Source organism: Salmo trutta, chromosome 10 (assembly GCF_901001165.1).
Source record: "Salmo trutta chromosome 10, fSalTru1.1, whole genome shotgun sequence".
In the NCBI taxonomy this organism is placed as follows: Eukaryota; Metazoa; Chordata; class Actinopteri; order Salmoniformes; family Salmonidae; genus Salmo; species Salmo trutta.
The window spans coordinates 2,052,216-2,078,558 of record NC_042966.1 but is presented as its reverse complement, the minus strand read 5'-3'; the positions used below and the strand labels follow the sequence as shown (position 1 = coordinate 2,078,558).

The window sequence follows — 26,343 nt, the reverse complement described above, 5'->3', positions numbered from 1 at the left end:
AATGCTCCAATCATGTGTTCGGGTAGATAATATTTCAGAATAAATCGGTAGGACAACTGGACCCCTTGAATACCAGTACCACAGTCAGTCCAGCAACACTCAGTAAGAGGATTAGTAACCTCACAAGTTAAATTGCTATTGATAATAGCGACATAGAAGTCACTCAGAGTGCAACACGGGGAAGGGAATCTCCATTGCACTCTTCCAATGGTTAACACACGCCACTAATAAATAACATCCCTCCGTTCAGGATAAAAGTTATTAGAAGTCATGAACCATGATCACACCACGTACGACTGGTCTAATACTTAGAGTACTTCCGTCGTGAGGTTAACTCCTCCATGGATAACATAGCTATGAAGTAGGCTTCTTCATACCTACCGCCACTACAGTAGTGGAAGACAGTGACTGGTAGTAAAACCACTACAGACTCCCTCGACACCAATTCTGACTGACCTCCAGGCATTGACCTGAACATTACCTGACTACGTCAGACTCATTCTGAACAAGTTCTAATCTGCCAGAATACTTGGTTTTCTTCCCTTGACATGTGCGTTTGTGTAAGCATAAACGCACATGCACAACGGAACATCCAATTAGGATTTATGCTAGGATTACTTAAGGGTTCGAGCAAAATACCAGCCTTAGTAAAGTTGAACATTTATTTTGAGGCCTTTAACTGTACAGCACTCACCAGTTTTCTTCTCAGAAGTCCATGATGACTTTACTCGCATAAAACTATGGATGAAAACATGGTTAGAGAGTCAGTTATATTATTAGCCTAACTAATACCTATCCAATCTTGGAATGAATAGTAGGCTCTCTTACATTAATCTGCAAATGCAGTGATATATGCATGCAATACTTTATCATAAAGGTATATGTTTGTTGCTTCCCTTAACTTAAAACTCACGTGCAGCCTATGCTATGGGATAATGTTGACTGCCAAAGGGCCTGCTTGCTACTCTGTCAGAAGAACTCAGTAGCCTTCATTGGTGGTTGAGGGCCTAACGTTTGTATGGTCCTTGTAATGCCCCTTGCGTGCCCAGGTGCCCCAGTATTTGCTCTTTTAGGTTCTTAAACAGTTTTCATTGCAAGACGTAATGAATACACCCACGATAACCACTGCTCCAATAAGGGTTAACCCTTTTGGAGGGGATGTTAACAGGCCTACTTACAGGCAAGGGGTGCTACACTATACCTCCATTCAGGAGAGCGTGCCCCCACACTTCCCTATACCAAGTCCCTCACGTGTGCACGCCTCTCCGATGGCCCCAAGGCACCATCCCACCTCTGCCACCTGTGTAGCGACTATTGCGAACGGCTAGTGTAACGCCCCTTGCTGGTCTCCAACTCAGGTATCACAACTCGTAGGCAGACCATATAACCACTGAAATGATTGTCAATAAATGGTAGCAGTTGCCACTATGACTACATTTCAGAAGAGGTGTGTATCTGACAGACATGCCTGGTAAGTAATGCGGGTCAAGTACAAGACTGTGGTGCAGAAGACTCCTCTAGATGGCAGTATAAGACTATTTTACTAATTTCTTTATGTCTGAAATCAAATGGATATTTAATCAAACACTGCTACAGGCACAAAGAAACAAACACTGCAATTATTAAATGCCGATTTTATTTTAAGTCGCCTGATAAATCTTGACAAAAATTGCAACATATTCCAGACTTTTCAAATCGAGGGGTGTCTTGCTATTCCCGATTTGCTGCCGAGGGAGACGTGCGATGTTGTGGACAGGTGTAGTCCTCCTGATTGAGGAAGAGAAGTAGCTTTGACTGTACAAAAATAAAGAAAATACAAAATAAACACATTTATGATTCCTAGAGACTCCATATTGACATCCTCTTCATAGCTCTTGCTGTTCAGACCAGTCCCTCTGCAAAGTCCTGGTCTAGCGGGTTAAAGAGTGATTGTAGGGTTGTAGAACTCAGGGGCTCAGGAGCAGGGGTTTGTGTGTGTCAGTGTGTGCGACAGGAGGCAGGGTGCAGCGCAGTGGAAATTCTTACAAAGAACAAGCGACACACACAGAATGATTCCTTCCTGAGACATCGGTGTGTGTTTGTGTACAGTGATGAATGTTTGAGCGAGCTGCATGTGAGAAAATTAAAAAAACTAGCCTCAGTGGTCATGTTTGGCTTCTACGAAGAATCACAACAGGTTCGTATTCGTGAGTGCACACCAGGGGGTGGGGGGAATTAGTGTTTCTCACTAATAGACTCTCCCTGAAATTGCGCCTGAAATTGCGCCCTGAAAAACTCAACTGAAATTGTAACTAAGTAACATGTTCGCTGCAAACAGAACACTTTTTGAACTCTACTGTTTTAGTCCATCTTCTTTTGTTTGATGCCTAATGTACGATCCAGGTGCTGGCATATACAGTGCATTCGGAAAGTATTCAGACCCCTTCACATTGTTACGTTACAGCCATATTCTATAATTGGTTAAATACAAAATGTCCTCGTCAATCTACACACGATAGCCCATAATGACAAAGCCAAAACAGGTTTTTAAAACTTTTGTAAATGTACTAAAAATATAAACTGATACATTATTCAAATATTCAGACCATTTGCTATGAGACTCAAAATTAAGCTCAGGTGCATCCTGTTTCCATTGATCATCCTTGAGATGTTTCTACAACTTGGAGTCCACCTGTGCTAAATTCAATTGATTGGACATGATTTTGAAAGGCACACACCTGTCTATATAAGGTCCCACAGTTGACAGTTCATGTCAGAGCAAAAACCAAGCCATGAAGTTGAAGAAATTGTCCGTTGAGCTCCGAGACAGGATCGTGTCGAGGCACAGATCTGGGGAAGGGTACGAAAAAATGTCTGCAGCATTGAAGGTCCCCCAAGAACACAGTGGCCTCCATCATTCTTAAATGGAAGAGGTTGAGGCACCAAGACTAAATCGAGGGAGAAGGGCCTTGGTCAGGGAGGTGACCAAGAAGCCGATGGTCACTTTGACAGAGCTCCAGAGTTCCTCTGTGGAGATGGGAGAACCAGAAGGACAAACATCTCTGCAGCACGCCAGCAACCAGGCATTTATGGTAGAGTGGCCAGACGGAAGTCAGTCCTCAGTAAAAGGCACGACAGCCTGCTTGGAGTTTGCTGGAAGGCACCTAAAGGATTCTCAGACCATGAGAAACAAGATTCTCTGGTCTGATGAAACCAATATTGAGCTCTTTGGCCTGAATGCCAAGCAACACGTCTGGAGGAAACCAGGCACCGCTCATCACCTGGCCAATACATCCCTACGATGAGGCACGGTGGTGGCAGCATCATGCTGTGGGGATGTTTTTCAGCGGCAGGGACTGGGAGACTAGTCAGGATTGAGGGAAAGATGAACGAAGCAAAGTACATAGAGATCCTTGACAAAAACCTGCTCCAGAGCGCTCAGGACCTCAGACTGGGGTGAAGGTTCACCTTCCAACAGGACAACAACCCTAAGCACACAGACAAGACAACGCAGGAGTGGCTTCGGGACAAGTCTTTGAATGTCCTTCAGTGGCCCAGCCAGAGCCCGGACTTGAACTTGATCGAACATCTCTGGAAAGACCTGAAAATAGCTGTGCAGCAACGCTCCCCATCCAACCTGACAGAGCTTGAGAGGATCTGCAGAGAAGAATGGGAGAAACTCCCCAAATACAGGTGTGCCAAGCTTGTAGACTCGAGGCTGCCAAAGGTGCTTCAACAAAGTACTGAGTTTTAAGGGTCTGAATACTTAAGTATATACATATTTTTTTGTTGCAAAAATGTCTATAAAAGTTTTTTCTTTATCATTATGGGGTATTGTCTGTAGATTGATGAAGGAAATCATTTAATACATTTTAGAATAAGGCTGTAAAGTAACAAAACGTGGAAAAAGTGAAAGGGTCTGAATACTTACTGGATGCACTATAGTTGCAAAAGCATAGTAACTTTAGTCAACTTCTTTCACCAAGAGGAACACTAGATTACTCCCACAACCACATATAATTTTGGAGCTTCTTATACTAATCACTTCTTGGAAATGCAGTGTACTGTACTCCATCCTTCACATTGTAATCCATTTGTGCCTACTGCCTAGTCTCTGTGCCTTGCTGGACGAACCCAGCACCTGGGTCTCAACCCTCCAACTGCAAACCTTGCCTGGTTACCCATCCAAATCGTTCCAACCAAATAACATTTCTTCTCCACAACATTTCTTCTCCCCCCCCCAAAGATGTCTAGAACGTGAACGCATTGACTGTTTTGATTGGTGCCAGAAACAGATTGGTTGGGTCAGAGCCAGCCTACATGAAGACGTTATCAACTTCAATTAGTTAGATGTGTTAGAAACCCTCCAATCGCTTATGAATTTGTTTTGTACAATGCCCCTCATTTTGATGTCACACAAACAGCTTCTAGGATGGTAGTTTAAGACTCAAGGTATGTAGTGATTGATAAAGCAGCAGACATAAATTCAGGGTGAGTAATTAGGCAATCCCCAAACCCCCTTCTTTGTTCAGCTACAAATCATCATACAGCCTCAATAGGAGTGCTATGGTTTTCTTTTCTTTTTTTATTCATGGAAATCTGTTGTAATTTAAGGAGTGAGAATGAACTAAATTGTGGCTGCTGTATGTAAGAATCATAGTGATAAATAATGGACCTGTCCCTCATTTAAGGGGACAAAAAACATGGATGAATTTCCTTCAGTAAAATGTGCTCAAAATGTTTTTTTTTCTTGAAACAGAAACCTATAAACAAAACACAAAAGGTATTCATTTTTTTAGTTTTTTTAAAAATCAGGTTAAGGCTAAACTTTTCATAGTTTAAAGAAATGAATACAGCTTATATACATGAACTCAAAGGCAACTTAAAATAATCTTCATTAATCTGATATCTTGAAGGACCTGTGACCATAACATACAACCAAGTTCATACAATCAGTTTTTTTCCATTCTCATTGCGGCAACAAAGAAGGAGAGGAAAAACAAACCCAACCTGGAATAGTGTGTGATATTTAGCGGAACTCTTTTCTGTGCATGTCTGTGTGTGTCTGTAAATTGAAAAGGCAATTTCAACTTCTTGACTTTTGTTAATTAGAACATTGGTATGTGATAAAACAATGGAACATTTCTCTTTTGATACTCTAATGAGTATGAAACGATTAAAACAGTGGAGGAATATAACAGCCTTTAATCAACAAAAATTAGAACCTTCTCAAACCTGTTATTCCATCATGTACAAGTCAATCACAATAGTTCCTTACTTTTCTATATATATTTATATATCTTTTGTATGAAATCTGTTTTTCCAAGTTGGAAAAGTAGAAAGACCCAGTCTTTTTGTGTGGTCTTCTTTGACAAGTCCATGCCTGCAGTCCTCCTCTGAGAAACGCAAAAAGTGTCTGGTGTTAGTCTCTCTGCTTGTCCTGTCCGTTTGTCTGTCCCCATTTCCTGCCAGCCTCTCTGAGTGGACCAGTGTTCACAACTCTGACTCCTCCTTCCTGTTCCTTCCCTCAGTCTTTCAGGTAGAGGTGGGGAGAGAGGGGTGTGGGGGAGGCAACGGACGGAGGAGATGTCAGCAGTGTTCCAGTATGGTCATTCAGATAAATCCTGCCGCCACCTTTTCGCCATTTTCCAGACAGTGTCTCTGTGGGGGAGGAGCAGGAGAGGGTGTGTCACGCGGGGGGAGGAACACTTAAGAGCACGCCGGTCTCTGTGTCCAGCGAGGACCCCCCAAACCACAGGGAGATTGAAGTGAATGAGGAAAAAGGAGGGCTTGCTACGGCGACTGTGTGGTGGGGCTGGGGCTGCTTTGGGCGGAGCTGGGGGACAGGCTGGGGCTGCAGCTGCCTGGGGGGGCTCCGCTGGTCCGGGTGCCCGTGGCCCCGCTCTCCAGACCCTCAGAGTTCTCCAGCATCTCCTGGATGAGAGGGGGCATGGAGCCCGGGATCTCCATCTTCAGGGTGATGACACGCTCAGCTCCTGAGGAAGGGTGGGGGGACAGAGGGGAAGAGGAAGGCATCGATTAGGTAGGAGGACCAATATATGGTGTTAGTCTGTTGTGGGCATTCAACCCCTTTATGAATTAATCACATTTGCAATGACAAAATAGATCATGTAGACCTTTACAATCCTTTATGGACAGTTTAAACGTTCATGGACGTTGCAAAGTAAGTACCTTAATTGCTATACAAAGTAGACAATATAACATAATGCTAATTGACACAGAAGTATATGGCTGATCCACAGCTGTGTGTAGATCGATGTCTCGGACTGCCTCTGACCTTTGGCGCTAATGCTCCTCAGGTCAGTGATTTTCATCAGCATCTTGGGGAACATGTGCGGTTTGTGAGGCCTCCTCTTCCTCACGTAGATCTTCAGAGCCTCCAGTAGGGGCTCCTGTAGTACATCCACCTGGTCTGCCTGCTCCAGGTCCTGCCGATCTACACACAGCCAAACACAATACCGGGGTGTGTTCAGTCAGGTGGAATGTAATAAACAGAGCTCACACTAAGCTGTATTCTACAATGCGGTTCAGCATATTTGCACTACATAACCAGATTAGCTACACCTCCTGAACTATCTCCAGGTAGGTCAATACTGAGAATTTCTAAGTACACATTGTAAAATGTTTACTATTAACCCTTAGCCTACAATTTCCACGGCCCTGTGGAAAATCAAATCATCCGCCGTATCTGCGGTGAAAGGTGGCAGAGATGGAGCTGTGTCTGTCAGACAACGAGAAAATCCCCAAAATCGCTATTCTCATGAAAATGTCTGTAGCGTCTGAACGGTTTGGCCAACACACTAATATGACCCCTCTGTGGAAAGCTGAGACTCACACATTAGGACACCCACAGCCTCACAAGACTGGTCTGCAGGTCCCCCGGGACCAGTTTAAAAACATGGAGATAATTTAGTGCCTAAATTAAGGGGATGAATACATGTCATAGTTTCCTGATCTTTCTTATCTCTCTCAGATATTGGACAGACACTTCAGAACAAACTTTCTTTAGATTTATTTTTTGGACTACCTATTGTTCCATGTAGTGAATCTGTTATTTAATGTGTTTCTATTGGATAATAGCAGTAATGCCAAATTCAATGTTTCATCAAATAATGATAATAATTCTATATTCTTTTGATACCTTAAGGGGTCTTAAAATTCTAAATCAAATAGATAAATGATCCATGGTATGACCATCTTAACACAATTCCATGTTAGCTTGGCACCCCCTCGGCTTAGACTCTAGAGGTTTAACCACTAAATGGTTCTCAAGATACAGCACTAGTCTACATTCCTAGTTTTGGGCCTGTCCAATGTGTGAATGCTGGAATACGATAGTGTTAGTGGCCTATAATGAGAAGAGATGTGACCAGACCTATTTGTTTAAGACAGCGACACCTTCACAGCCAAATGAAGATGAGGCAAATTAATCTCTACCCTACCTGGACACAATGTCATTATCAGCTTCAATCACTGTGTATGGGTGCGTGTGTATATGCAGTAGCATTGGGTAAGTCCAAACAGCCACAGTACCTCCACATAGCAGACAGATGGCGCTAAGCAGTCCCGTCTCAGCATCATCCATCTCCAGAGGGAGGAGCTGGTTGGCGAAGGCGAACACCAGGTCGGTGAGCGGTCCGAAGCCGGCATTGTGCATCTGGGTACGGTTTAGCGTCAGGCCATCCGAGAACGTCATGGTGTCCTGCTCCGGCGTGTAGCGCGTGCAGATCCGCAGAATCTGAAGGAGCAGGGCGTAGGATTTGTTGAGTATGTCATGAATCGATAAGTAGCTGACATGTCAGCAATCCTATGAACAGATGTTATATAATAACAGTGGCCACCACTCACTAATCCTGGGCCTGAACAACTAGATGGTGTGCAGGTTTTTACACCACCCCAGCACTAATACATTAGTTTCAACTAATTAAGGTGATATGGTGTTTTAATGCTGGAACAAATGCCTGTACTCCCCCCTCAGATGGACCAGGACCAGTGTTGGTGAGCGACTCAAACCTGATCGTGAAGAGCGATCTGAGGTGTGCAGGGATATGTTCCAGACCACCATAAGTAGAGCGAACCAAAGGCGGTCCTTACCAGTATGTCCAGACAGGCGGCCTTGAGCAGGGTGATCTGGTCAGCGATGGTGAGCGTGGTGAAGCCAGGAAGCTGCTTTGCAAACTCCACCGTCTTGATGATACACTTGGTGGACAGCTCGCTGAACTTGTCCCACAGGTCCACGTCCAGAGCCACACGCCGCTCCGAGCTGTTACTCTGACGAGAGAGAGGGAGACACTAGTTAGAGTTTGAGTGCTAACAAGTCTTTATTGGACGAAGTGTTACATTCAAGGCTCCACACAGACATGAACTACAAAACAAATCAAATACATTGTAACGCCCTGGCCATAGAGAGGTTTTTTTTTGTTCTTTATTTTGGTTAGGCCAGGGTGTTACATTGGGTGGGCGTTCTATGTGCATTTTTCTATATTGGTTTGTTTCATTGATTTTGGCTATGTGGCTTCCAATCAGGCACAGCTGTAGAGTGTTGTTGCTGATTGGGAGTCACACATAAGGAGCATGTTTTTCCTTTGGGTTTTGTGGGTAATTGTTTCTGTTTTGAGTATTTTCCTAACAGGACTGTTTGCTGTCGTTTTTGTTCATTTTTGTAGTGTTCTCTTGTTTTTTGAATTAAAATTCTAATGATGAACACATCCTCTGCTGCATCTTGGTCTAATTCTGACGATGGCCGTTACATACATGTACTCTGGATATGAGAATAAAAGGTAGCAGCACCAATAAGGTTCTGAAGCAATACTTAAACAACACTTTGAAGAATCATTCGGTAAACCTTTCACTGCAGTGGGCTAAATCAGGGTCACACAGTGTTTCTTTGTAGTCTTAAACAAAATAATACAATGCCTTTGGAAAGTATTCAGACCACTTAACTTTTTCCACATTTTGTTAAGTTACAGCCTTATTCTAAAATGGATTAAATAAAAAATGTCCTCAATCTACACACAATACCCCATAATGACAAAGCGAAAACACGTTTGTAGAAATACCTTATTTAGTTATGTATTCAGACCCTTTGCTATGAGACTCAAAATTGAGCTCAGCTGCATCCCTTTTCCATTGATCACACTTGAGATGTTTCTACAACTTCAGTGGAGTCAAGGCACACACCTGTCTATATAAGGTCCCACAGTTGACAGTGAATGTCAGAGCAAAAACCAAGCCATGAGGTTGAAGAAATTGTCCGTAGAGCTCCGAGACAGGATTGTGTCGAGGCACAGATCTGGGGAAGGGTACCAAAAAATGTCTGCAGCATTGAAGGTCCTGAAGAACACATCATTCTTAAATGGAAGAAGTTTGGAACCACCAAGACTCTTCATAGAGCTGGCCGCCTGGCCAAACTGAGCAATCGGGGGAGAAGGGCCTTGGTCAGGTAGGTGACCAAGAAGCCGATGGTCACTCTGACAGAGCTCCTCTGTGGAGATGGGAGAACCTTCCAGAAGGACAACCATCTCAGCAGCACTCCACAAAATCAGGCCTTTATGGTAGAGTGGCCAGACAGAAGCCACTCCTCAATAAAAGGCACATGACAGCCCGCTTGGAGTTTACCAAAAGGTACCTAAAAACTCTCAGACCATGAGAAACAAGATTCTCTGGTCTGATGAAACCAAGATTGAACTCTTTTGCCTGAATGCAAAGTGTCACGTCTGGAGGAAACCTGGCACCATCCCTACGGTGAAGCACGGTGGTGGAAGCATCATGCTGTGGGGATGTTTTCAGCGGCAGGGACTGGGAGACTAGTCAGGATCGAGGGAAAGATGAATGGAGCAAAGTACAGAGAGACCCTTGCTGAAAACCAGCTCCAGAGCACTCAGGACCTCAGACTGGGGTGAAGGTTCACCTTCCAACAGGACAACGACCCTAAGCACACAGACAAGACAACGCAGGAATGGCTTCGGGACAAGTCTCTGAGCGTCCTTGAGTGGCCCAGCCAGAGCCCGAACATGAACCGGATCGAGCATCTTTGGGGGGACCTGAAAATAGCTGCGCAGCAACACTCCCCATCCAACCTGACAGAGCTTGAGAGGATCTGCAGAGAAGAATGGGAGAAACTCCACAAATACAGGTGTGCCAAGCTTGTAGCGTCATACCCAAGAAGACTCAAGGGTGTAATTGCTGCCAAAGGTGCTTCAACAGAGTACTGAGTAAAGGGTCTAAAAACTTACAGTTGAAGTCAGAAGTTTACATACACCTTAGCCAAATACATTTAAACTCAGTTTTTCACAATTCCTGACATTTAATGCTAGTACAAATTCCCTGTCTTAGGTCAGTTAGGACCACCACTTTATTTTAAGAATGTGAAATGTCAGAATAATAGTAGAGAGACTAATATATTTCAACTTTTACCCTTTTTTTCTTTCATCACATTGCCAGGGGGTCAGAAGTTTACATACACTCAATTAGTATTTGGTAGCATTGCCTTTAAATTGTTTAACTTGGGTCAAACATTTCGGGTAGCCTTCCACAAGCTTCCCACAATAAGTTGGGTGCATTTTGGCCCATTCCTCCTGACAGAGCTGGTGTAATGGAGTCAGGTTTGTAGGCCTCCTTGCTCGCACATGCTTTTTCAGTTCTGCCAACAAATGTTCTATGGGATTGAGGTCAGGGCTTTGTGATGGCCACTCCAATACCTTGACTTTGTTGTCCTTAAGCCACAACTTTGGAAAAATGCTTGGGGTCATTGTCCATTTGGAAGACCCATTTGCGACCAAGCTTTAACTACCTGACTGATGTCTTGAGATGTTGCTTCAATATATCCACATAATTTTCCTACCTCATGATGCCATCTATTTTGTGAAGTGCACCAGTCCCTCCTGCAGCAAAGCACCCCCACAACATGATGCTGCCACCCCCGTGCTTCACGGTTGGAATGGTGGTCATTTTAACATCTTGACCATGTTGACCATGTTCTGTTATAATATCCACCCGGCACAGCCAGAAGAGGACTGGCCACCCCTCATAGCCTGGTTCCTCTCTAGGTTTCTTCCTAGGTTTTTGGCCTTTCTCAGGAGTTTTCCTAGGGAGTTTTTCCCAGCCACCGTGCTTCTTTCACATGCATTGCTTGCTGTTTGGGGTTTTAGGCTGGGTTTCTGTACAGCACTTTGAGATTTCAGCTGATGTACAAAGGGCTATATAAATAAATTTGATTTGATTTGATTTGGTCTTCGGCTGGCAAGCCTCCCCCTTTTTCCTCTAAACATAACGATGGTCATTATGGCCAAACAGTTCTATTTTTGTTTCATCAGACCAGAGGACATTTCTACAAAAAGTACGATCTTTGTCCCCATGTGCAGTTGCAAACCATAGTCTGGCTTTTTTTTATGATGGTTTTGGAGCAGTGGCTTCTTCCTTTCTGAGCGGCATGTCGATATAGGACTCGTTTTACTGTGGATATAGATACTTTTGTACCCGTTTACTCCAGCATCTTCATAAGGTCCTTTGCTGTTGTTCTGGGATTGATTTGCATTTTTCGCACAAAAGTACGTTAATCTCTAGGAGACAGAACGCGTCTCCTTCCTGAGCGGTACGACGGCTGAGTGGTCCCATGGTGTTTATACTTGCATACTATTGTTTGTACAGATGAACATGGTACCTTCAGGCATTTGGAAATTGCTCCCAAGGATGAACCAGACTTGTGAAGGTCTACAATTTTTTCTGAGGTCTTGGCTGATTTCTTTTGGTTTTCCCATGATGTCAAGCAAAGAGGCACTGAGTTTAAAGGTAGGCCTTGAAATACATCCACAGGTACACCTCCAATTGACTCAAATGATGTCAATTAGCCTACCAGAAGCTTCTAAAGCCATGACATTTTCTGGAATTTTCCAAGCTGTTTAAAGGCATGGTCAACTTAGTGTATGTAAACTTCTGACCCACTGGAACTGTGATACAGTGAAGTGAAATAATCTGTCTGTAAACAATTGTTGGAAAAATAACTTAACCTATTGACGGTCGCCTAGGATAGGGGGCGCCACAGCGCATTTTGAAAAAAATTTGTGCCCATTTTAAACGGCCTACTACTCAAACTCAGAAGCTAGGATATGCATACAATTCCTATTGCTTCCACTAGATGTCCCCAGTCTTTACAAAGTGGTTTAAGTCTCCTACTGTGAAAACTGAATGAATGAGACGCTGTTGAAATTGGTCACATGAGGAGGGCCATCACCATTATGACGTCGGCGCCCCTGTCTACCCTCCCCTTTCGAAACGTTTATAAAGACAATGCAATCGTTCCCCTACAATTTTATTGGAGCTCTGGTTGAAAGATGCCCTAAAGATTTATGTTATACAACCTTTGACATGTTTGAACGAACCTAAATAAGAAAAAAATGCATTTTGTTGAAAGAGTAGCCCCGCGCACGTCGGAACTTTTGGTGCAGCCTTCAGAACGCGCTAACAACAACAAGCTAATGGAACATAAAGGATTAACTTTTTCGAACGAAAATACATTTGTTGTGGACCTGGGATTTCTGAGTATCGCATCCCCTTTTATCGCAAAGTGTGATTACCCAGTAAAGTTATTTTTAAATCTGGCATTACAGGTGCTTTCAAGAGATATTCATCTATAAATCTTAGAATGACAATATTACATTTTAAAAATGTTTTCGAATAGTAATTTAGTAAATTGTAGCGCTGTTTCATCGGATGCATTTGAGGGAAAATAGTTAGTCAACGTTACGCACCGATGTAAAATGCTGTTTTTATATATAAATATGAACTTTATCGAACAAAAGAATGCATGTATTGTGTAACATGATGTCCTAGGTGTGTCATCTGGTGAAGATTGTCAAAGGTTAGTGCTGCATTTAGCTGTTTTTTGGTTATTTGTGATGCATGTGGTTGGTCGGAAAATGGCTATGTGGTTACTTTTACGATATACTCTAACATAATCTAATGTTTTGCTTTTGCTGTAAAGCCTTTTTGAAATCGGACAACGTGGTTCGATTCAGGAGAGGTGTATCTATAAAACGATATAATTTGAAAAAAAAATGGAAAAAAAAAATTATTACATTTTGTTATGCTAATGGTGATAGGATTTTTCGCCGGATGTCCGCACAGGGGTTAACAAGAAATTTGTGGAGTGGTTGAAAAATGAGTTTTAATGACTCCAAACTAAGTGTATGTAAACTTCCGACTTCAATTGTATGTAAATGTGATATTTCAGTTTATTTATTTTTTTACTTTTGCAAAAATGTTAAAAAAAAGACACCTGTATCATGTCAGATATAGAGTTGAAATGTATTTCATTTTGAGTTTGCATGCCAATATTACACTTTATATATACTGCTCAAAAAAATAAAGGGAACACTTAAACAACACAATGTAACTCCAAGTCAATCACACTTCTGTGAAATCAAACTGTCCACTTTGGAAGCAACACTGATTGACAATAAATTTCACATGCTGTTGTGCAAATGGAATAGACAACAGGTGTAAATTATAGGCAATTAGCAAGACACCCCCAATAAAGGAGTGGTTCTGCAGGTGGTAACCACAGACCACTTCTCAGTTCCTATGCTTCCTGGCTGATGTTTTGGTCACTTTTGAATGCTGGCGGTGCTTTCACTCTAGTGGTAGCATGAGACGGAGTCTACAACCCACACAAGTGGCTCAGGTAGTGCAGCTCATCCAGGATGGCACATCAATGCGAGCTGTGGCAAGAAGGTTTGCTGTGTCTGTCAGCGTAGTGTCCAGAGCATGGAGGCGCTACCAGGAGACAGGCCAGTACATCAGGAGACGTGGAGGAGGCCGTAGGAGGGCAACAACCCAGCAGCAGGACTGCTACCTCCGCCTTTGTGCAAGGAGGAGCAGAAGCACTGCCAGAGCCCTGCAAAAGGACCTCCAGCAGGCCACAAATGTGCATGTGTCTGCTCAAACGGTCAGAAACGGACTCCATGAGGGTGGTATGAGGGCCCGACGTCCACAGGTGGGGGTTGTGCTTATACAGCCCAACACCGTGCAGGACGTTTGACATTTGCCAGAGAACAGCAAGATTGGCAAATTCGCCACTGGCACCCTGTGCTCTTCACAGATGAAAGCAGGTTCACACTGAGCACGTGACAGACGTGACAGTCTGGAGACGCCGTGGAGAACGTTCTGCTGCCTGCAACATCCTCCAGCATGACCGGTTTGGCGGTGGGTCAGTCATGGTGTGGGGTGGCATTTCTTTGGGGGGCCGCACAGCCCTCCATGTGCTCGCCAGAGGTAGCCTGACTGCCATTAGGTACCGAGATGAGATCCTCAGACCCCTTGTGAGACCATATGCTGGTGCGGTTGGCCCTGGGTTCCTCCTAATGCAAGACAATGCTAGACCTCATGTGGCTGGAGTGTGTCAGCAGTTCCTGCAAGAGGAAGGCATTGATGCTATGGACTGGCCCGCCCGTTCTCCAGACCTGAATCCAATTGAGCACATCTGGGACATCATGTCTCGCTCCATCCACCAACGCCACGTTGCGCCACAGACTGTCCAGGAGTTGGCGGATGCTTTAGTCCAGGTCTGGGAGGAGATCCCTCAGGAGACCATTCGCCACCTCATCAGGAGCATGCCCAGGCGTTGTAGGTTGGTCATACAGGCCCGTGGAGGCCACACACACTACTGAGCCTCATTTTAACTTGTTTTAAGGACATTACATCAAAGTTGGATCAGCCTGGTTTTCCACTTTAATTTTGAGTGTGACTCCAAATCCAGACCTCCATGGGTTGATAAATTGGATTTCCATTGATTATTTTTGTGTGATTTTGTTGTCAGCACATTCAACTATGTAAAGAAAAAAGTATTTAATAAGATTATTTCTTTCATTCAGATCTAGGATGTGTTGTTTAAGTGTTCCCTTTATTTTTTTGAGCAGTGTATATCACAGAAGACTGAAATAGCAAAACTGTTTGACATAGAAAGACTGGATTTTTTTATGAATCATGAACAATATTAATAACATTCCACCCATGAGGCCACTAGGTAATTTGACTGCAGGAAAGGGCTACAATATCAAACAACAGATGAGTGAATTCACTGCACTGGTTTGTCTATAAGATTGCACATACACACACTCGTTCTCTAAGTATTGTGGCGCTCACCGTAGTGTATTTGCCCAGCTGGCAGAGCGAAGGGAAGGTCTCCTTATGCGCCTTGCTGACCCTGTTGATCATCTGCTCCGTCTCAATGCTCAGCACATAGCTCTCAGTACACTCCTGCTTCTTCTCATCCTTCTTCTTCTTGTTCCGGTCATTCCTCACCGCTGAATGGAGAGAGAGAGAAGGAAGAGAAGCAGGGTTTATATTAGTAAAACAGGGTGGATATTTAGTAGTGGAATGTATAAGTTATATAAAAAATAAAAAGGTTTGTTGAAAAGGGGGCTTTACAAACAGTCTAGGAAGGATACTGCATTTCCCACTTAACTAGAAAGCAATTCTGATTTCAATGACAGAAAGAAAACTTAAATCAAATGGCAAACCGTCAGTGAAGCACCCAGGACTTCACTTGTGTTGGGGGAACAAATCGTGTGGCTATCTAAACCAAGAGGGGACTGAGATATAAACTAGAGGGCAAGAGCAGGAGGTAGTGTAGGTGGGCTAGCTAGCAGGACAGGTACACGATAGAAGAGGATGATTAAGTTGAGGTAGAACAAAAAGCTGCAAGGTCCACTGTAGCTAAGAAGCTACCACAACATATTCCAGCTCTGGTCCCAGCTGGGAAGATAAACGACCATGAGAGGTCAGTGAAGGGGGGAGAGCGATATTACTGAGGAAAAGCCCTGGAATAATCCAAAAGGAAAGCTGGAGAAATGCAATTCCCTCTGCGAATGTAGCTACACTTACTCCCGAAATGACAAACACACCAGGCGTCGCTGTTTTAAGCATTGGAAAGCCATTAGGGTATTTCCAGCCCTCTCCCTCCTTCCCTCCCCCCTCCTCAGGGTGTATAGGTCTGACAGGGGGTGAAGGGGGGCAGTGGGGGGAGGTTAGGTGATAAATAGCGTTGGCGGATAAGGTTGTACATAATGCTGATAAATTGCTACTGCTTTCATTAGAGGCCCCGGCTAATCTAATAACATAATATGACAAATATCCAGGCGGTAATGGTTTAAAGGGCTCGGCTGAGCCCACACCCCTGCACGCTGCACAACCCCCTCCAGCATTCACGCTCTCACTCACTCTTTCTTTCTGTTACACATTCCTCTCTTGCTCTTGTCTAATCCTCACTAGCTAGCTTGCTCCCCCTGTCTGTGTCCCGCTCTCTCTCTCTCTCTCCAAGCGTCACGTTAGCTGATAGCTCTTCCCTGTGTTTTTGTTTTCCTCTTCTCTCCTCCCTCTTTCTCCAGTCACCAGCTGTAGCCCCAGTTAGCGGTCCCAGACCTCGACCCAGAGGTTACCCTTACAGATCTTGGATCAGCTTCCCCTGTCCAAATCCTAACCTTAACCATTAGAGGGGTACACAAAACTGACCATAGATTAGTGTCTGTCAGGGCAACATCTGACAGGGGGGACTGGCCCGGGGCCAGCCAGAGAGGGATTCACCATACAGGGACAACGCTCATTAATCAGTTCACGGACAGGCCTTCCTCCCTTGGATAACTTCGAGAGACAGGGGGGCTTCAAGTCTAGGAGTCAAACATTACACAACAGCAGAACCTTTGCTTTGCTAAGTAAGCTCACCGTCACATCACTAAGACCCAAGGGACTGCAGATGAAATTAGCCTTAAAAAAAAAGAAGCAGTTAAATAAAGCACTTCTTTACATCTACACAGCTATGCATTGCCAACTGCTTACAGATCTCGGGCCCTTGTCCTTACCACGAAGTCCATCAACCTTTAAAGGAACTGCCAGGTGAGGAGAGTTGAGAATTCTAAGCGATGTGAGAATGTGTGTGTGCGTGTGTGTGTGTGTGTGTGTGTGTGAGAGAGAGGCCCTCCCCTGCGCACTGTGGCTGTCAAAGTGACTCAGCGCCCCCGCCGCCATTAGGGGTCCGCTGGAGACGTTAAATTCATTCCTAAATAAAAGTAGGGCATCCTTAACGCAGAGACATTACCCGTGCTGACAAATTGGCACTGCAATCATAAGCCGCACAACACAATTTAATGCAGTCATTAAAGAACCATTAGCCGGGACTCGCGATCAGTCATGGAGAATTGCCGCGTGCAATAACTGGCGGGAGATCCATAGCAGGGCTAGCGAGGAGAAATACAACAGCCGTCCGCATTGTTTTGTGTGTGTGTGTGTGTTTGTGTGTAAACCGTGAATAGTGTCTACGCGAATCCTTTGTTTGATCTATGAAGGATTACGTCTAGCATTCTCAAATGGTATGACCGTGTAGCATAGTCTTGCCCACTGATATGAACCACATACTAGCAGTATCTTCATTGTAGCGAACAGTATTGTATTGTGTGCGGTATGCTAGAAGCAATACACAGACTCCCATCAATCAATAGTGGATTTCATAATATAAAAGGCTACTTTTGACAATGTGTCTGCATGAATCTGTATGAATATGTGCATGCGTGCACGTGTGTATATGCCTGTGTGTACGAGAAAGAGAGAGGGGGCCGGCAGACAGACAGACGGATCATTTGAGGGAGGAAAATGAAAACTGCGACAGGTCGTCCGTCACTCAGATTAAATTCAATGGAAAGATAAAAATGTCAATGTTCCCCTGCTTCTCCTGCCTGCCTCTCTCTCGCTGCTCTGTAGCGGCGGAACAACGATGAAACTTGTTTTCCCTCCCGCTCCTACCCTCATCTTCCTCTCATACATGCTGGAGATGCTAGGGCACAGCACGGGAGATGAAAACAGGGGATGAGGGATGGAGGGAAGAGGGGACAGAGGAAGGGGGGGGTGGGGGTGGGGTGGCTGCTTACCCGGGGGAGCTGCCCTGTCCGCCCCTGGCCCCCCAGTCTGTCCCCTCCCGGTCTCCAATGGTGGGGGCGGCGGCTGGGGGCCCAACACCATCCCGCCTTTGGAGCTGGAGCGAGGAGCTGAGGCGACAAAGGAGGGGCACAGGTTTACCCCCTCGACAGGGCACAAACGAACTAACACAGGGCCCCCCTAGTACAGTAAAGTCACCCCCACAACCACACACACCCTACCACAGTAACACAGGGGGGAAAGTTTATGCTGGTAGGATGGGGTCATGTATACTGAAATGGACTATCATATAACCTGAATGTTAATAACTAAATTCAAAACAACTCAACAAATCCTACAACTTGAATGGGCACATTCTCTGCCGTAGACAGACTATATTCTACACACAAATTCACCGGTAGACAATAGATATCATACAAACGGAAAAACATGTAGTACATCTGGCTCACTTAGTTAGAAACCAAATACAACCCCCCCCCCCACTTCATAACATAAATCAACTCAACATTCTACACGCATACAGTAATCACCAGCAGGTTTGTCAGAGTATCAACAGAACGCCTAAGAGAAAAAAAAAAGTCAACATTGACATTGAAAAAGAGCATTTACCAGCCCTGCCTTTCCTTGACACCACTCGGGCTCTCTCAGGCATTCCGTGATAACCCCCATCTCTCTTTCATTCTCTCCCTCTCTCTGCCTTGGTATGGCCACCTGGCACTGGTACTGGCAGCGATGTCGGAGTTGTCGAGCGGACGCAAGGTCACCGAGATGTCCCCTAGCAGAGTGGCCGGTCCTCCCAGCCTCCGCGGTGGCTCCCCGCAGGCCCCCAGATGGCCAGATCCCCCCCCCCCACAATCACCCCTTTCGAAGTAGCACCGCAACACGGCCAAAGTTATCAGCCAGGTCACAGGGACACAAATCAACACTACACCCTCACTTACCAGACACCAACATAAACCCTCTAGTACAAACACACACAGAAACAATGACTAAATAGGAGGGAGTATGGGAGTAAGAGTCAACCTATATGGGTTCTTGTTTAACTTGACATAGAAGTTAGGCCTTAGCCATTAGGGAGATGGACAGAAGAAACATCTGAGCCTGTATCGGTTGTTTTTAACATCATCCGGGCAGTAGATCATCTCCCGTCTGTCCCCGTTGTGGGTGTTGCAGAGCTGCCTGCCGTGATCGTTATAACCGTGATTAATGGGTCCATTCAGAGGTAAGGAGCGCTGAGGATAACTTACTTTGCAGTAAGCCTCAGACAGCACGCCGCGTGGGAAACTTGCAGAGCATTACAGTATCATGACGAGGGTAAATACCATAGCAGAGAGACGACAGAGAGAGGGATGGAGGAGGGAAAGGGCGGGGAGGGTCTGTGTGTGCTTGCCTGCATATGAGTGTGTATATTTACTATGTATTCAGTTTGGACCTGTGTGTGTGTGTGTCGGTAGGCTGAGGTAAGGCCCCTCCGGCCATTGGTCTTCCCTCTCACCTCCACCAATTAGCTTATGTGGTCTGACAGTGTGTGTGTGTGTGTGTGTGTACCGTGTGTGTTCACACAGCCCCCGGGATGCCCTGATCAGAGGCGAAGCCTGCTCTTTCACTCTCCGCAGGTGCTAACATATTCCTCACAGAGACCACCATTACTGTGCAAAGCCAAACTGTGTATTAGGGCAGTGCCGCACGCACACGTACACAGTTATGAGGCTTTATGACAGAGAATGATGGGGATCGGAGTATGTGTTGCCTGGTGGCTCAGAGGTTATAGGCTGGAGTGGCTGGTGTAGTGTAGTTCAGTGATGCATGATATCCTATCAATCAGAACTCAATCAAATACCTAGACATTTCATCCCAGATGGGACCCAGTCGAACAGAAATGAAAGGAGTGTCCCGATCGTCTGTGCACAGTTTGGATGACGTCATGCCCTCTGACTGTAGTGTGGTTGATGGCATGACTGGAAGGTGTAGTGTATTGTGTACCGAGGTTAGGGTTGGCACTGGCAGGGTGCTGTAGTGTAATATAGTAGTGCACTACTACTCACACTCCTTGGACATGCCCACTTCCAAGCATTTCTGCAGCCGGCAGTACTGGCAGCGGTTCCTGGTGACCTTGTTGATGATGCAGTTCTTCTCCCGGTGACATGTATACACCATGCTCTTCTGGATGCTCCTCCGAAAGAAGCCCTGGAGGACAGAGGGATGAAGAAAGAGAGCGAGATAGGAGAAGAAAAAGAGGGAGCAAGAGAAAAGAGATGGGAAGGAAGGAGAGACACATTGTTAGTGTGTGTGTGTGTGTGTGTGTGTGTGTGTGTGTGTGTGCGCGTGGAGATTCAATAACATATAGATAACAGTACTGGAGTGTGGCCATATGCTCCACAAATAAAGGCAATGAGCTACCAAACACTAAGCTCTTGAAAGTCTTAGCAATGAGTCATCTGTAGGAGAATAAATATTAACTCATGTTGCCATCTCATGAGATCACCCTTCTACCTTGGCAATGGAGCATTAGGGACATTGAGAGATGCTTTAAGGATGTTAAGTAAGTCAAAACGGTTTGGGGATACAAAACGCAGTCTACTAGCCTCTAGCTACCTATCAATGCCCTACTTTAAATCTTGATATGGCCCAGCAAAAACAATTCTGGGTCAAGGCCAACATCATTAAAGAGAGAACATTGGTTTAAAACGCTTACAAGTACTCTGAATCTAAAAGGATGAGCGGACATCTGAAACAAAATTAAAGAAGGGGGGGGGGACACTCCCCAGCACGAAAGCACATCAAAATGGTCTCGTCTCTCATTGTGAAGAATAGACACTAGAGTGAAACCTTTGTCTTTTTAAAATTGAATCAGGGACGGATATCACATACACAAATTCACTAAAGCATGAGTCTCAAAGCTACAAAACCTAAAAACCATAGCAATACAATATCGACCATCCGAGGCATCTACCCACTTTGTGTATTCCCAAAGAACACAATATGGCACAAAGGCAGATACTGTAGAAGATGCCAGGAGGAGATTAGCTCTCTAGTCGACAGATGGCCCATGCACTAAAGACCACAATTTGTCCTTCCTGGATCATCATCTATCCTTCGCTCTCCTGGTCCTCCCCTCCTGAGAAGAGAGATGGGAGGCTGGTGGGACGTGTTTCAAGTTTTATTAGGTCGTATGTACAGGACACACATGGTATATACATTCCAACTAAATGCTTACTTGGAGGTTCCTTCTCGACAATGCAACAACAATAAATAAAATATAAGAATAGGAACATAAAGTACATGACTCAGTAGAATAAACATTTAACCATAAGTATAATACAGGAAGGTATGAATTATAGTACAATATTTACACATGTATCAGGGAAAGAGGGATTGATGGGCAAGTGTTTAAATTGTATTAGCAATAGTAAATAAGAGTTTGGTAGCAGCAGTTGTGATGTGTGTGTACGTGTATATATGTGTCTATGTGGGTGTGTGCGTGCTAAGGCGCAGAGAGTCAGTTCAGGTGGTCTGTCCAGTTCAAGTGTTTAGCAGTCTGATGGCTTGTAGACAGAAACGGTCTGTGAGCCTGTTGGTATCAGACCTTATGCTCCGAACCAGTCTGCCCGACGATAAGGAAGTGAACAACTCGTGGCTGGGGTGTGTGGGGTCCTTGATGATGCTGCGGGACTTCCTCAAGCACCGTTTCAAGTAGATGTCCTGGATGGCTGTGAACACGGCCCCAGTGATGTACTGGAGGGCCTTGCGGTCGTTGACGGAGTGATTCCTGTACCAGGCCGTGATGCAACTGGTCAAGACGCTCTCGATGGTGCAGTGGTAGTATTGAGAGGACCTGGGGGTAGCATTTCTTTAGCAGCCTTAGGAAGAAGAGGCGCTGTTGCGCCCTCTTGACAAGAGTGGTGGTGTTGTTAGTCCAACTCAAGTCCTCTGTGATTTGGACGCGGAGGGACTTAAAACGGCTGACTCTCTCTACTGCAGTCCCGTTGATGTGGATCAGATGTATACGGACACACCCGGCCTGCACAGCTGAGCAGGGGAATCAGCTCGAGTCGCACAAAATTGAATATAACGTTTCAGATTAAGTTTGGAATGACACATTTTCATATGTACAACATCTAAAGTACCGCATCACTATACTGAGAACTTTGCAGTTTTTTTGTTCATGTTTTTTTTTCAGGGCCCCCATACTGCACAACGAGAATGAGGAAGTTAGTCACTGTCTGGGGTAAGTTTATCAGAAACAAGCGAAATCACAAAAAAGGTGTCTGGACTCTTCTATAACATACCATTTACATAAAAAAACGGATTTGTTTGTAAAAAAGAACGTCTCCTTTAATGGATTATCATTAAACAACCGCATGTAATGCAGGTTTGTATGCCATCCCAAAATTGATGGAAACTGGCTGAGACTCTGTTACCAAGCACTAATTAGATTTTTTGCATGAAAGATAGATTTGAACAATGTCTTGTTAGTATTGCATTAAAGCACTAACAAACACCTACAAAAACATGCATAGCATTAAGACTCGGCCCTGATTATAGGAAATATGTCCATTTTACAGTGAGAGTGTGACTCCATTACTTACATCTAGGCCCTATCTCTAAACAAATTAGGATCCACAGTCATAACGTAAACAAAATACACGACAGGACAACAAGCTACGGCTTCAAAGCCAATCAGTAGCCGATATCTAACGACCTGCCAGTGACCCTGGTGTGTCTCCCTGTGATCCGTTGGTGCCCCGACCCTGACCCTGCTGGCCACGGGAGGATTGACCCAGTCCCTTTGACATAAAAAAGGGGACAACCAATCCCTCGCCTCAGGTGGCCCTGGGGATCGGACCTCTCCTGATGGTTAGCCATTGTCCCTCCCCTGCCCTCCCCTCTCCATCCCCATTAGGAGTCATTGCTTCCTGCGCGCCTTAAGCCTCTTTTTGTATAAGCGCTAATCCGCCAGACGACAAGAGCCCTCAGCAGGCCTGTCAGCCACCCTGCAGCGTTCTGAGGAGAGAAGCGCGGAGAGATGAAGGGGGAGGGAGGAATGGGGAGGAAAGGAGGAGATGGGGCAGGAGGGGGGTTAATTATGTGTGTGTGTGTGTGTGTGTGTGTGTGTGTGTGGCTTGTACAATCCATTCTGTGTACTGTAGATATGCACCTGATGTATGGGCGGCAGGTAGCCTAGTGGTTAGAGCGTTGGGCCAGTAACCAAAAGGTTGGTGAATCGAATCCCTGAGCTGACAAGGTAAAAATCTGTCGTTCTGCCACTGAACAAGACAGTTAACCCACTGATCCATCATTGTAAATAGGACGTCATTGTAAATAAGAAAGTGTTATTAACTGACTTGCCTTGCTAAAGGTTATATAAAAATAAAAAAACTGAATTTCTTGGCTTGCAATGTCTCGCAACTTTAGTAAAGCAGGCTTGGATATTCTACATGCAAAAGACTGAACACACTCCTATCATTAGCGAAGAGAAAGAGCAGGCGAACCATCTGCACTGTGATTAACATTTTGTGAGGGATTTTTAAATGTGGAGGATTTAAAAAATGTATGGAATGTGTGTGTGTGTGTGTGTGTGTGTGTGCGTACGCGCATTTCTACATTTGTGTGGGTGTGTGTTGTTTATTCTGATCAGCCTATGAAAATGCCCTTTTTGTTACTAATTTAACCAGAATCATGCATAATGCACATTCACTAATATTGACTAACTTCTTGTAGCAGCCATTATAGAACATTAACACAGATCTCAAACAAATCAAGCAAAAGCCCATGTGCTAGTGAGTAGCCAGCTAATCTTTATATTTCAAGTTTAGCAAACTTGGATCTATGCTAGCTAAGAAGGTAGAACAGTAGAATTGTTACGAACACACCCTTCTGTCCATCTCCAACTGTTTTAACAGCATGCTAGCCTGTCCACTTTGTTCCGATGTTGAAATCAAGTGCCCTACCTTATTTCTCAGAATGAGAAGAGTTGCCAAATCCTTATATAATTGTGTTTCATGCTTATTGCACATGTATAAAACACAGACTAGACAGCTAGTATAACGTTTTTTGGCTAAAATGCTGCTAGCGGTACCGACAAAACTGAACATCCATTTTCCAGAATCAATGCTTATTGATACTCCCGTTTTAGTAGCGTCTGCTGTGCGTGCAATTTGAGGGGTTGAGACATAAAAAGGGTTCGTTAGAAATAACGCCTCAATGTGTTTCGGTGTCCATATGACCGATTCTTTTGGACCAATCCTCAAATGCAAATAGCGAGTTGAAACCGCTCGTCACAGAGGAAGAAGTGATCTCTCATCTTTGTTGTTGTGAGTGGCAGGAAGAGGGGCTTGGTGTGTGTAAATGGGAAGGTGCGCACAGCACTGAAGGGGCGAAGGAGACCAGACCAAAAAGACAACATGAGAACAACGCCCATAATAACAAATGATTCTCGTGATACTGGCATTTGGAATATCGCTCTAAAAGAAATTCAAATGAATTTGATATAAAATCGGCCCACCCTACGACAGGCACATTACTAAAGATGTGAATCTTTAACAAGGCCAGCTAAAAACACTGCAACATTAGAGAGAGGAGCGATGGTGGGGGCTTAAGATGTTAAGTGTGTTCGCGTCGCAAAAAAACAAAAAAGGCTTCATGCTGTGCATTGATGCCTCCGAGACAATAAATGAGGAGAGCGTACACATTTTATGTTAATGTGTTTATATCTGGGAGAACGAGAGGGAATGAGAGAGAGAGAGAGAGAAAAATAGACTCCACTTCAACAAACAAACAAATGAGCCATCTCTAAGTAGTTTGGGCTGACATTATTCCTCACCGCACCCTAGGGTTGGGTTTTGTAGTTGGGCTAGTTAAGGCAATGCTAAATTGCTAACCCTCAACTTACCCCAGTCTCAGATGAGTGGCCGTATATACAGTGCATTCGGAAAGTATATAGACCCCTTGACTTTTTCCACATTTTGTTATGTTACAGCCTTATTCTAAAATTGATTCAATTGTATTTTTTCCTCATCAATCTACACACAATACCCCATTATGACACAGAAAAACAGGTGGACATTTTTGCTAATTTATTAAAAATAAAACCAAAATATCACATTTACATAACTATTCAGACCCTTTACTCAGTACTCTGTTGAAGCACGTTTGGCAGCATCTTGGGTATGTCGCTACAAGCTTGGCACGCATGTATTTGGGGCGTTTCTCCCACTCTTTGCAGATCCTCTCAAGCTCTGTCAGGTTGGATGGAGACACTTCACTGCACAGCTATTTTCAGGTCTTTCCAGAGATGTTTGATCGGTTTCAAGCCCAGGCTCTGGCTGGGCCACTCAAGGACATTCAGAGACTTGTCCTGAAGCCATTCCTACATTGTCTTGGCTGTGTGCTTAGGGTCGTTGTGCTGTTGGAAGGTGAACCTTCACCCCAGTCTAAAGTCCTGAGCGCTCTGGAGCAGGTTTTCATCAAGGATCTCTCTGTACTTTGCTCTGTTCATCTTTGCCTCAATCCTGACTAGTCTCCCAGTCCCTACCGATGAAAACCATCCCCACAGCATGATGTTTCCACCACCATGGTGCCAGGTTTCCTCCAGACGGGAAGCTTGGCATTCAGACCAAAGAGTTCAATCTTGGTTTCATCAGACCAGAGAATCTTGTTTCTCATGGTCTGAGAGTCTAAGTGCCTTTTGGCAAACTGCAAGCAGGCTGTCATGTGCCTTTTAGTGAGGAGTGGCTTCCGTCTGGCCAATCTCCCATAAAGGCCTGATTGCTGGAGTGCTGCAGAGATGGTCCTTCTGGAAGGTTCTCCCATCTCCACAGAGGAACTCTGGAGCTCTGTCAGAGTGACCATCGGCTTCTTGGTCACCTCCCTGACCAAGGCCCTTCTCCCCTGATTGCTCAGTTTGGCCGGGCGGCCAGCTCTAGGAAAAGTCTTTGTGGTTCTAAACTTCTTCCATTTCAGAATGATGGGGGGCCACTGTGTTCTTGGGAACCTTCAATGCTGCAGACATTTTTGGTACCCTTCCCCAGATCTGTGCCTCGACACAATCCTGTCTCGGAGCTCTATGACCTCATGGCTTGGTTTTTGCTCTGACATGCACTGTCAACTGTGGGACCTTCTATAGACAGGTGTGTGCCTTTCCAAATCATGTCCAATCAATTGAATTTACCACAGGTGGACTCTAATCAAGTTGTAGAAACATCTGAAGGATGATCAATGGAAACAGGATGCACCTGAGCAAAAAGTCTGAATACTTATGTAAATAAGGTGTTTAAAAAAAAAATTTAATCCCCAAAAACTGTTTTCGCTTCGTCATTATGGGGTATTGTGTGTTTTTAAAAATCAATTTTAGAATAAGGCTGTAACATAACAAAATCTGGAAAAAGTCAAGGGGTCTGAATACACCTGTTGTGTTGA

The 26,343-nt window shown here is 44.7% G+C and overlaps 1 protein-coding gene across 7 annotated transcripts in view; it reads right to left on the bottom strand.

The window, feature by feature from the left end:
- Positions 1–4,546: 4,546 nt before the first annotated feature.
- Positions 4,547–26,343, bottom strand: part of LOC115200948 (retinoic acid receptor alpha) — a 247,074-nt gene continuing 225,277 nt past the window's right edge. For 4 of the 7 annotated variants that reach the window (XM_029764091.1, XM_029764092.1, XM_029764090.1 and 1 more), the window contains 7 exons: positions 19,971–20,112; positions 17,919–18,035; positions 15,142–15,302; positions 8,095–8,271; positions 7,534–7,738; positions 6,278–6,436; positions 4,547–5,975 (listed from right to left, as the gene is read on the bottom strand). In XM_029764091.1, coding sequence (XP_029619951.1) covers positions 5,773–5,975; positions 6,278–6,436; positions 7,534–7,738; positions 8,095–8,271; positions 15,142–15,302; positions 17,919–18,035; positions 19,971–20,112 — 1,164 coding nt within the window. In that variant the 3' untranslated portion in view covers positions 4,547–5,772. The remainder of the gene's footprint in view (positions 5,976–6,277; positions 6,437–7,533; positions 7,739–8,094; positions 8,272–15,141; positions 15,303–17,918; positions 18,036–19,970; positions 20,113–26,343) is intronic. The other 3 variants (XM_029764095.1, XM_029764094.1, XM_029764093.1) reach the window with 1 other exon arrangement.